Source organism: Ranitomeya variabilis, chromosome 6 (assembly GCF_051348905.1).
Source record: "Ranitomeya variabilis isolate aRanVar5 chromosome 6, aRanVar5.hap1, whole genome shotgun sequence".
Lineage (NCBI taxonomy): Eukaryota > Metazoa > Chordata > Amphibia > Anura > Dendrobatidae > Ranitomeya > Ranitomeya variabilis.
In genome coordinates, this window is record NC_135237.1 from 500455918 (window position 1) to 500468947 (window position 13030).

At 47.5% G+C, this 13030-nt stretch overlaps 1 protein-coding gene across 1 annotated transcript in view; it reads left to right on the top strand.

Annotated features, from left to right (window-relative positions):
• Nucleotides 1–1784: 1784 nt before the first annotated feature.
• The window catches only part of DECR1 (2,4-dienoyl-CoA reductase 1), a 49115-nt gene continuing 37869 nt past the window's right edge, over nt 1785–13030 (top strand). The window contains exon 1 of the mRNA XM_077270805.1: nt 1785–1937. Coding sequence (XP_077126920.1) covers nt 1866–1937 — 72 coding nt within the window. The 5' untranslated portion in view covers nt 1785–1865. The remainder of the gene's footprint in view (nt 1938–13030) is intronic.

Consider the following 13030-nt stretch of genomic DNA (forward strand, 5'->3'; position numbering starts at 1 on the left):
GGGGGGACACAGGGAGGACACCCGGAGGAGGGGGGGGGGGGGGGGGGAGGAAACACCCTGGCAAGACAATATAAATGTAGAGAAATTGAGGGGGTTTTGGAGGGATTATACTCATCTATCTGACATTATCAGATGCCCGCAGTGTCATCCCTTTGTGTCCTCACATGGATTGTGGGGGCACCAGCATTCCACTTGGTGAAGAGATGTGCAGTGATGAAATGACATCTGCAGGGAGGTCACTGGTGTGGGGGGCACAGGATGGGGAAAAGCCACAATACCTAGAATGAAACAGAAAAAATCACGCAGAAAACTCAATTCAAGTAGTGGCTGACTCCAGTGGCCTCCAGGCTAATACTGACCAGCACAGCGTGCGAGCAGAGAATAAAGCCCGGGATCTGGAGACATTATTGTCAAGCAGTTTCGCTCCCAGAAGTCATAGGTCAGTCATCAGCCTGACGTCACGTGTCCCCAATAATATTAATGAGAACACGTTTTATGTAACAAAAAAAAAACAACAACATAGGACTGACTCCACCTTCAGGCAGAGATTCTCACGTTAAGTAATCATTCATCCCCTCCCCTGTTCGCCCCCACACACGCAGCACTATACTTCCCTGCACACCCCCCACCGCAAGTGACATCACACACTAACCTGCACAGCTCATGCAACATCAGCCCCCTTCCGCAGGTAGACCCCCCAGCATGCAGACCACCCCCCATGCATGATGACCCCTTTGCCCAACAGACCCCCAGCACGCAGACTCTCCCCACGTAAGCAACAGGACCCCCTTACCCAGAGACCCCCTGCATGCAGCCTCCCTTCCCAGAGACCCCCAGCACGCAGGCCCCCAAGCAAGCAACATGACCTCCTTCCCCAGAGACCCCCCAGCATGCAGCCTCCCTTCCCACCAGAGACCACCAGTCCCACTCGCAAGGATCATGAACCCCTTCCCCACAGAGACCCCCCCCAGCACACGTCCCCCTTCCACAGGCAGCCCCCAGCATGCAGTCCCGTGCAACCTGCACCCCCTCACCAGGCAGACCCCCAGCATGCAGTCCCATGCAACCTGCACCCCCTCACCAGGCAGACCCCCTGCATGCAGTCCCATGCAACCTGCACCCCCTCACCAGGCAGACCCCCAGCATGCAGTCCCATGCAACCTGCACCCCCTCACCAGGCAGACCCCCTGCATGCAGTCCCATGCAACCTGCACCCCCTCACCAGGCAGCCCCCAGCATGCAGTCCCGTGCAACCTGCACCCCCTCACCAGGCAGACCCCCAGCATGCAGTCCCATGCAACCTGCACCCCCTCACCAGGCAGACCCCCTGCATGCAGTCCCATGCAAGCATCATCGCCCTTCCCCAGGCAGACCCCCAGCACGCAGTCCCATGCATCATCCCCTTCCCCATGCAGACCCACAGGAACGCAGTCCCATGCAAGCATCACCCCCTTCCCCAGGCAGACTCCCAGCATCTATTCCCATGCAACCTGCACCCCCCTTCCCCAGGCAGACCGCCAGCACACAGTCCCATTCAAGCATCACCCCCTTCCCCAGGCAGACCCCCGGCACGTGCATGAACATCCACTTACCTGATCTGTGACCCCCCAAACACTCCAAATCCCGCCATGACACCCACAGCTTCTTCGTGTCTGGGTAAATGGTAAATGCTACTAGCCTAGTAGCCTGGGTATGGGGCCTGACGTAATTTCCGGGGGCGTGTCATACCGGGGGGAGGCTCCACCCTCGTGTCTGCTCTACGGAAGAAGAGGCCCCGCCCCTTCCTGTGACATCATTCCGTCACATGGGTATGACGCGCTGAGATCCCTCAGGCCACTTGGATTTAGCCTCTACCCTATTGAAAGATGGCGGCTTTCGTGTCAGCTGCGGGGCGGCGAGCTGTGCTGCGTGTGAGGGCTGCTCCGAGCGCCATCCGGGTAAGCGCGGAGTCCGGAGTCGCTGGCGCACTGTCACACTCAGCGCACGGTTGTGAAAGGTGGCAAAAAATAAAGTCTGCGAAGGAATCACATTGCGGGTCGGGCCTTTCACGTGACCGCACTTTAGCCAATTAGCGGCGGCATAGTTTTGCTGTAGTAAGCGGCCATTTTTGATGAGGGCGAGGTTGTTTTTGTGACTGTGAAGTTACATTGCGAAAAAAGGGCAAAGTGTCACTGACTGAGTCCGTGCAGCTGAGGAATGCGAGACAATGAAGCAACATTGCCCTGTGGCCGCATTACGAGAGCAGGCCAGATACTGCACACTTGTAGCCATACGAGGACTTGTGGGTTTAGTTTAGTTTTGATTTTTATAAAAGACTTTTTTTTTCAAATTTTAATTAGAAAAGACAATGTATCATGTTTATACAGGAATTCTCCTAGAAGGCGCATAAACCTTAGCAGACGATGAGTACTTCTGTGGATTATTCCCAGTAACATGTACCTGGTAATAACTTCAGACTTCAGAGTAGTGCGGGACCACCGCAGTAAAGCTGAGCGGCTCGTTCCCCCCACAATAATCCCACACTGCTGCAGACAAGTCTAGAGGGGCAGTTATAGGAATTGTCCGGTCCAAACCGACCAGTCTGCAGCTGCTGTGTGTGACTGCAGACCTGCGAATCCCTCCAGCGCACACTGTACATACCGGGGATCCGCTGGTTTCTGAGCGGCCGGTGTAGATGCGTTACACATACTCCTGGGCAGTGGCCGCGGCCTCGCGCCACACATTAGCCATGCCTACCTGCCAGCGGCATCACTACATGGGGTGCAATACCAGTGAGCATACCGTCCAGTCCCGGGCCAGTTACCGGTGAGTCCCAATGCATGCAAGGGGGGATTAATAAGTCTGCAGTGACTCGGAGTGACCGCACACTTAGCGATTTGGACCGTACAGCCCCTTTAAATATTCCATTTTACGCAGATCGCACATCTGGCTGCAATACTCCTGTTAGGATGAACACCATGCAATGCGATGTAATGAAAAATACTGAGAGAAAAGTGACTGGACAAACAGCCGGGTCCCAGCGGCTCCTCCCTGCCAGTACCTGACTGCCTCTTCTTTTACACAGCACAAGTATGGAGAGACCTGTCACTCGAGGGGAGCGGGCGGTGAGAAGCCACCGTGTACCCGCCTGTCTGACCAGTGTCCTGCGCGGCTCCGTCTCTGGGAGCTCTTGCAGTGTGTTTTTGGCTGCGGCTTTTCTGAGTCACATACCCGACTGATCATACAGCCAGTGACTGATACGCTGCCCATGGGTCGACATCAGGTTCCCAAGAAGTCTGACCATAGTGAGTGCGCCCTCACTGTGGCATGGAGCCGCCGTGTGTTGCCATGCATGCAGGAGGGACAACCTCTGCACATATGGAAATTGGGCCTCCGATTTCTCTGCTTTATTAGGAAGTGCATAGTAGCAGCGCCGCCATGACTATTTCAGCTGTACAGCGCTGCCTGTGTGTGTGAGCCATACTGGAGCTGGGTACATATTGTAAAAGCAATTGTCTGTAGTTGGTTCATGAAATGCAAAAAGTGGTGATCTGCGGCCACACTATGCAAAGAGATATTATAATGAATCATTACTAATAGTCCTGAGGGCTATCTAACAGTCGCCCCATAAAGAGAAACCGAGATAGTGGGGGCAATTAGATCAGCTAATCCCACAACATATAATGGGATATTTTGACCATTGATGCAAGAACACCGCACTCAATAGTGGACTTGCACTCAGTGTCAGTGGGAATAATATCAGTTAGGCCGGGGTCACACCTCAATACCCGATACTGCCGCCGGCGGCTCGCACCGCAGCGTTCAGCTACATAGAAATACATGCAGCTGAACGCCCCAGTCCCGAGTGCCGGGTATTGATGCAAGTTTCTCACATTACACTCGTGACCCCGGCCTTAGTTCCACATCACCGACTGGATTTTTATTCAAAGTGATTGTGTATATTATACAAGTAACATATCATCAAAACCAGCAGGAGACGTCTTCCAGTAGACAAATTTACTATTACTAAAAAAACAATACTATTGCCATATCTTGAACCCACGGAGGAACTGTTAAAATGATGGCTCAGGACTAATAGAAAGTCTATATAGTGATCAACACAGACATTGTGGTTTTAAATTGCACATCTATAATATACCGCTGGGAGCGTCACTCTGTCCGTCCCCTCTATAGACTGCGCAAACGCCTGAGCAGTCTGGACCCCACAGAGTGACGCACCCCAGGAGATCGCGGTATGCGTAAGCACTGAAAGCATACCGCGATCTCCGATGGAGAAGCAGGGACATGCCAGGAGGGTGAGTATGCGATATTCACCTGTCCCCGTTCCACCACTGCTTGCCGCTCTGTCTTCCGCATCCTCTGCCTGTGACATTTAGGTCAGAGGGTGCAATGACGTGGTTAGTGCGTGCCCTCTGAACAGTCACAGCAAGAGGACCCGGAAGACACAGCAGCGCGCGGCGGTGGAACGGGGACAGGTGAATATAGCAAGTGCCGGGGGGTTGAGCCAGCGGTGACTCCGGCACCTGACCCCTAAAGCGCGCTGGTGTCCCCGCCTGCTCAGGACACCGGCACTCGGCGCCCAGCGACGATAGGCGAGTATGTAATTTTTTTTATTTTTTAATCGCACCGCATACGGGGCATATTATGCTATGGAACATCTTATGGGGGCCATCAACCTTTATGGAGCAGCATACGGGGCATATGGATGAGAGCAGCACATGACAGAATGGGGCGCGGGATGGGAGCAGCACATGACAGAATGGGGGCGCAGGATGGGAGCAGCACATGACAGGATGGGGGCGCAGGATGTAAGCAGCGCATGACAGGATGGGGGCGCAGGATGGGTGCAGCACATTACAGAATGGGGGTGCAGATTGGGAGCACCACATGACAGGATTGGGGTGCAGGATGGGAGCACATGACAGGATGAGGGCTCAGGAAGAGAGTAGCACATGACAAGATGGAGGCGCACAAAACAGGATGAGGGCGCAGGATGGCAGCTGCACATAACAGGAAGGGGGCGCAAGATGGTAGCAGCACGTGACAAGATTAGGGTGCAGCATAAGATGACGATGTCCAGTCAGGCGCAGGAGAGGAATTATAAATTACTGACACGCTGGTATAGGTGTCCCACCCTTCTCCACAGGATTAACCCAGAGATCTCGGACGCCTGCTGGAGATGTGGCTCCGCCACGGGCTCTATGCTTCATGTTTGGTGGTCCCCTGCAACTCTTCTGGAACTCAGTTTTCGATGCCTTTCACTTGATGACTGGGGTCCGCCACGAGCCCTCCCCCAAATGGCCCTACTGTCCCTGATACCCAGTTCGATAGCTTCCGTTAAAAAGGGGATCCTGAGATTTTGCCTAATAGCTGCCAGGGCAGTTATTTCCCAACATTGGAGGTCCACTGAGGTCCCCTCCACGGAGGAATGGATAGCTGAAATGGATAGATTACATCGTCTGGAGTCGCTGGTGGCAGGTGATGGTAATGCTGCATATCACCAGGGACGCACCTGGTTCCTGTGGCCATCCTTCAAGGAGAGCACAGGGTTCCTGACTTGGCTGTGTACATACTTATAATTCTCAATACGTGGGCGTGTACATTGCTGGGTCTCCCTTAACCCCCCCTCCCCTCTCCCTCCTTTCTCCCCTTCCCCCCCTTTCTTTTTCTCTTTTTCTCTTTCTTTCCTTTTCTCCTATCTCTACAATTGCTTTTCTTACAGGTTCAGTATTCTGTATATAAGGTCCATGTCCCGAGGTGATTCTCAAGATGAGAACCATGTACCCTTTATATGCCAGAGTCCTTGTTCCACTACACTTGTGCTGCGTTCTCAGAGGCGTAATGTATAGCTCTGGACATTGTAATGATTCTTTTTATTGTTTTTCCTGTTTAACCCCTTAATCCCGTATGACGTACTATACCGTCGAGGTGGGGTGGGCCTTAATTCCCGGTGACGGTATAGTACGTCATACGCGATCGGCCGCGCTTACGGGGGGGAGCGCGGCCGATCGCGGCCGGGTGTCGGCTGCATATCGCAGCTGACATCCGGCACTATGTGCCAGGAGCGGTCACGGACCGCCCCCGGCACATTAACCCCCGGCACACCGCGATCAAACATGATCGCGGTGTACCGGCGGTACAGGGAAGCATCGCGCAGGGAGGGGGCTCCCTGCGGGCTTCCCTGAGACGATCGGTACAAGGTGATGTACTCACCTCGTACCGAACGTCTTCTCCCTGCAGGCCCCGGATCCAAAATGGCCGAGGGGCTGTATCCGGGTCCTGCAGGGAGCACTTCCGGGTCGGAGCAGGCTGCAGATGAAAGCTGCAGCCTGCACGGCTGTAAGTGAGATCGGAGATCTCACAGAGTGCTGTGCACACTGTGAGATCAGCGATCTGTAATGTCCCCCCCTGGGACAAAGTAAAAAAAAAAATTTCCACGTGTAAAAAAAAAAAAAAAAAATTCCTAAATAAATAATAATAAAAAAAAAAAATATTCCCATAAATACATTTCTTTATCTAAAAAAAACAAACAAAAACAATAAAAGTACACATATTTAGTATCGCCGCGTCCGTAACGACCCAACCTATAAAACTGGCCCACTAGTTAACCCCTTCAGTAAACACCGTAAGAAAAAAAAAAAAAAAAAAACGAGGCAAAAAACAACGCTTTATTACCATACCGCCGAACAAAAAGTGGAATAACACGCGATCAAAAAGACGGATATAAATAACCATGGTACCGCTGAAAACGTCATCTTGTCCCGCAAAAAACGAGCCGCCATACAGCATCATCAGCAAAAAAATAAAAAAGTTATAGTCCTGAGAATAAAGCGATGCCAAAATAATTATTTTTTCTATAAAATAGTTTTTATCGTATAAAAGCGTCAAAACATAAAAAAATGATATAAATGAGGTATCGCTGTAATCGTACTGACCCGACGAATAAAACTGCTTTATCAATTTTACCAAGCGCAGAACGGTATAAACGCCTCTCCCAAAAGAAATTCATGAATAGCTGGTTTTTGGTTATTCTGCCTCACAAAAATCGGAATAAAAAGTGATAAAAAATGGTCACGTGTCCGAAAATGTTACCAATAAAAACGTCAACTCGTCCCGCAAAAAACAAGACCTCACATGACTCTGTGGACCAAAATGTGGAAAAATTATAGGTCTCAAAATGTGGAGACGCAAAAACTTTTTTGCTATAAAAAGCGTCTTTTAGTCTGGTTTCACACTTGCGTTTTTATCTGCATGCGTTTTTTAAAAAAAACGCGTGTGTGAAAAAAATGCATGTAAACGCGGTAAAACGCATGCGTTTTTATAGAAAAACACAAGAAAACAAGAAAAAAACAAAAAACCCTAACCCTACCCCTAACCTGAAATACGTGGCACTGAAATACGTGGCACTGAAATATACGTTTATATACGTATATACGTATATAAGTGCCACGATATTTCAGTGGCCACGTATATAAGTGCCACGTATTTAAGTGCCACGTATTTAAGTGCCACGTATTTAAGTGCCACGTATTTAAGTGCCACGTATTTAAGTGCCACGTATTTAAGTGCCACGTATTTAAGTGCCACGTATTTAAGTGCCACGTATTTAAGTGCCACGTATTTAAGTGCCACGTATTTAAGTGCCACGTATTTAAGTGCCACGTATTTAAGTGCCACGTATTTAAGTGCCACGTATTTAAGTGCCACGTATTTAAGTGCCACGTATTTAAGTGCCACGTATTTAAGTGCCACGTATTTAAGTGCCACGTATTTAAGTGCCACGTATTTAAGTGCCACGTATTTAAGTGCCACGTATTTAAGTGCCACGTATTTAAGTGCCACGTATTTAAGTGCCACGTATTTTTCAGTGCCTGAAATACGTGGCACTGAAATACGTGGCACTGAAATATCGTGGCACTTAAATACGTGGCACTTAAATACGTGGCACTTAAATACGTGGCACTTATATACGTGGCACTTATATACGTGGCACTTATATACGTGGCACTTATATACGTGGCACTTATATACGTGGCACTTATATACGTGGCACTTACATACGTGGCACTTACATACGTGGCACTTACATACGTGGCACTTACATACGTGGCACTTACATACGTGGCACTTATATACGTGGCACTTATGACTGTCAGAAAATGTTCAGTAAACGGTTAGGGGTGAGGTTAGGGGTAGGGTTTCAGGTAGAATTGGGGAGTTTCCACTGTTCAGGCACATCAGGGGCTCTCCAAATGCGACATGGCGTCCAATCTCAATTCCAGCCAATTCTGCGTTGAAAAAGTAAAACAGTGCTCCTTCCCTTCCGAGCTCTCCCGTGCGTCCAAAAAGGGGTTTACCCCAACATATGGGGTATCAGCGTACTAGGGACAAATTGAACAACAACTTCTGGGGTCCAAGTTCTCTTGTTATCCTTGGGAAAATAAAAATTTGGGGGGCTAAAAATCATTTTTGTGGGAAAAAAAATATGTTTTATTTTCACGGCTCTGCGTTGTAAACTGTAGTGAAACACTTGGGGGTTCAAAGTTCTCACAACACATCTAGATAAGTTCCTTGGGAGGTCTAGTTTCCAATATGGGGTCACTTGTGGGGGGTTTGTACTATTTGGGTACATCAGGGGCTCTGCAAATGCAACGTGACGCCTGCAGACCAATCCATTTAAGTCTGCATTCCAAATGGCGCTCCTTCCCTTCCGAGCTCTGTCATGCGCCCAAACAGTGGTCCCCCCCCCACATAGGGGGTATCAGCGTACTCAGGACAAATTGGACAACAACTTTTAGGGTCCAATTTATCCTGATACCCTTGTGAAAATACAAAACTGGGGGCTAAAAAATCATTTTTGTGAAAAAAAAAATAATTTTTATTTTCACGGCTCTGCGTTATAAACTGTAATGAAACACTTGGGGGTTCAAAGTTCTCACAACACATCTAGATAAGTTCCTTGGGGGGTCTAGTTTCCAATATGGGGTCACTTGTGGGGGGTTTGTACTGTTTGGGTACATCAGGGGCTCTGCAAATGCAACGTGACGCCTGCAGACCAATCCATTTAAGTCTGCATTCCAAATGGCGCTCCTTCCCTTCCGAGCTCTGTCATGCGCCCAAACAGTGGTTCCCCCCCACATAGGGGGTATCAGCGTACTCAGGACAAATTGGACAACAACTTTTAGGGTCCAATTTATCCTGATACCCTTGTGAAAATACAAAACTGGGGGCTAAAAAATCATTTTTGTGAAAAAAAAAATAATTTTTATTTTCACGGCTCTGCGTTATAAACTGTAGTGAAACACTTGGGGGTTCAAAGTTCTCACAACACATCTAGATAAGTTCCTTGGGGGGTCTAGTTTCCAATATGGGGTCACTTGTGGGGGGTTTGTACTGTTTGGGTACATCAGGGGCTCTGCAAATGCAACGTGACGCCTGCAGACCAATCCATTTAAGTCTGCATTCCAAATGGCGCTCCTTCCCTTCCGAGCTCTGTCATGCGCCCAAACAGTGGTTCCCCCCCACATAGGGGGTATCAGCGTACTCAGGACAAATTGGACAACAACTTTTAGGGTCCAATTTATCCTGATACCCTTGTGAAAATACAAAACTGGGGGCTAAATTTCATTTTTGTGAAAAAAAAAAAAAAAAATTATTTTCACGGCTCTGCGTTATAAACTGTAGTGAAACACTTGGGGGTTCAAAGCTCTCAAAACACATCTAGATAAGTTCCTTAGGGGGTCTACTTTCCAAAATGGTGTCACTTGTGGGGGGGTTTAATGTTTAGGCACATCAGGGGCTCTCCAAACGCAACATGGCATCCCATCTTAATTCCAGTCAATTTTGGATTGAAAAGTAAAATAGCGCTTCTTCCCTTCTGAGCTCTGCTATGCGCCCAAACAATGGTTTACACCCACATATGGGGTATCGTCGTACTCAGGACAAATTGCACAACAACTTTTGTGGTCTAATTTCTTCTCTTACCCTTGGGGAAATAAAAAAATGGGGGTGAAAAGATCATTTTTGTGAAAAAATATGATTTTTTATTTTTACGGCTCTGCATTATAAACTTCTGTAAAGCACTTGTTGGGTCAAAGTGCTCACCACACATCTAGATAAGTTCCTTAGGGGGTCTACTTTCCAAAATGGTGTCACTTGTTAGGGGTTTCAATGTTTAGGCACATCAGGGGCTCTCCAAATGCAACATGGCGTCCCATCTCAATTCCAGTCAATTTTGCATTGAAAAGTCAAATGGCGCTCCTTTGCTTCCAAGCTCTGCCCTGCGCCCAAACAATGGTTTACACCCACATATGGGGTATCAGCGTACTCAGGACAAATTGCACAACAATTTTTGGGGTCCAATTTCTTCTCTCACCCTTGGGAAAATAAAAAATTGGGGGTGAAAAGATCATTTTTGTGAAAAAATATGATTTTTTATTTTTACGGCTCTGCATTATAAACTTCTGTAAAGCACTTGTTGGGTCAAAGTGCTCACCACACATCTAGATAAGTTCCTTAGGGGGTCTACTTTCCAAAATGGTGTCACTTGTTAGGGGTTTCAATGTTTAGGCACATCAGGGGCTCTCCAAATGCAACATGGCGTCCCATCTCAATTCCAGTCAATTTTGCATTGAAAAGTCAAATGGCGCTCCTTTGCTTCCAAGCTCTGCCATGCGCCCAAACTGTGGTTTACCCCCACATATGGGGTATCAGCGTACTCAGGACAAATTGTACAACAACTTTTGGGGTCTATTTTCTCCTGTTACCCTTGGTAAAATAAAACAAATTGGAGCTGAAATAAATTTTGTGTGAAAAAAAGTTAAATGTTCATTTTTATTTAAACATTCCAAAAATTCCTGTGAAACACCTGAAGGGTTAATAAACTTCTTGAAAGTGGTTTTGAGTACCTTGAGGGGTGCAGTTTTTAGAATGGTGTCACACTTGGGTATTTTCTATCATATAGACCCGTCAAAATGACTTCAAATGAGATGTGGTCCCTAAAAAAAAATGGTGTTGTAAAAATGAGAAATTGCTGGTCAACTTTTAACCCTTATAACTCCGTCACAAAAAAAAATTTTGGTTCCAAAATTGTGCTGATGTAAAGTAGACATGTGGGAAATGTTATTTATTAAGTATTTTGTGTGACATATGTCTGTGATTTAAGGGCATAAAAATTCAAAGTTGGAAAATTGCGATATTTTCAAAATTTTCGCCAAATATTCGTTTTTTTCACAAATAAACGCAAGTTATATCGAAGAAATTTTACCACTAACATGAAGTACAATATGTCACGAGAAAACAATGTCAGAATCGCCAAGATCCGTTGAAGCGTTCCAGAGTTATAACCTCATAAAGGGACAGTGGTCAGAATTGTAAAAATTGGCCTGGTCATTAACGTGCAAACCACCCTCGGGGCTTAAGGGGTTAAAATTTCAATAAATATATTTACTGAAAAAAAAGCTTAGGGTGCAGGATGTAAGCAGCACATACCAGGATGGAGACCGTATACCAATATAAATGTTCATCACCCGGGCGTAGAACGGGTTCAATAGCTAGTCATTTATATCAAGTTGATGCATAAAAGTTAAATTTTAATAATTCTCATAGAATCTATTTGGGGTCTGTTTGCCTTATGGCAATCTGTAAATAAGTTAAAAGTACCCCACTCTGATTCCTTCTGAACAGTTGAGGTGTTATCAATAGTGATGATCAAGCACAGAAATGCTCAGTATTGGAGGGGGGTGGGGCGCACCATGTTATAGTGTAAGATCGCTGATCTGACACTTTGCTATGCACTGTGTCAGGTCAGCGATCTGACATGCACAGCAGGGAGGCTTCCCGGCGCCTGTGAAGCCACCTCCCTGCAGGACCCGGATGCAGCGGCCATTTTGGATCCGGGCCTAATGCAGGGAGGAGGAGGTAAGAGACCCTCGGAGCAACGCGATCTCATCTCCAGGGGTCTCAGGGAAGCACGCAGGGAGCCCCCTCCCTGCGCGATGCTTCCCTATACCGCCGGAACACTGTGATCATGTTTGATCGCAGTGTGCCGGGGGCGGTCCGTGACCGCTCCTGGCACATAGTGCCGGATGTCAGCTGCGATAGTCAGCTCACACTCGGCCGCGCTCACAGGGATTGCATATGACGTACTATCCCGTCGGTGGTCATACGGGCCCACCCCACCTCAACGGGATAGTACGTCTAATGTCAGAAAGGGGTTAATCTTTATTTTTAGTTTTGAGTTAATGATATGCTCGTGCCCCGGGGCGGCCTGTGGGGGTCTCCATGTGGTGCTCTGATAGGTATTCATAATGCAGCCTGCTGACAGGTCACTGATCCCTCACTGACCTGCCCCCTAGATTACATAATGAATATTGTATATATTTAAAAAAAATAAATAAAAATCACCTTCTGTATGCAGGCGCCAGTACTGCAGCATGATCGCATCTATAATGCATATTTAATTATTGATTTTGATGGTGTATATATAAATAAAAAATAAAAAAATCAGACTGAAAATGATGCCGCATGCGCAGTAGCAGCTACCAGCGATCCGATAGCTGCTACTGTACAGGTGCTGGCGATGCCATCTTCCTAGAGAAAGAAAAAAAAAATTGACTCTTCCAAGTTGGCGCCGCCTGCACAGTAGCATCTATTGGATGGCCAATAGCTACTACTGCACTGGCGCCATTATATTGGAGACTATATAATTTTATTTTTATTTTTTACCTAGCATGATGGTGCCGCTGGCCATCTGATAGATACTACTGTGCAGGCACCGGCGGCGCCATCTTGGTGGAGGCAATATTTTTTCTTTCTGTAGCAAGATAGTGGTGCCTGCAGAGTAGCAGCTATCAGATCACCATTTTCACTGTGATTTATATATATATATATATATATATATATATATATATACATACATACACACGCACGCACGCACGCACGCACGCACACACAAATATATATCTAGCCCATACTTTTCAAGAAGAGAACTAACCATCCCATTGCATCTTTTGTGCTGGTTCAGTGGCCC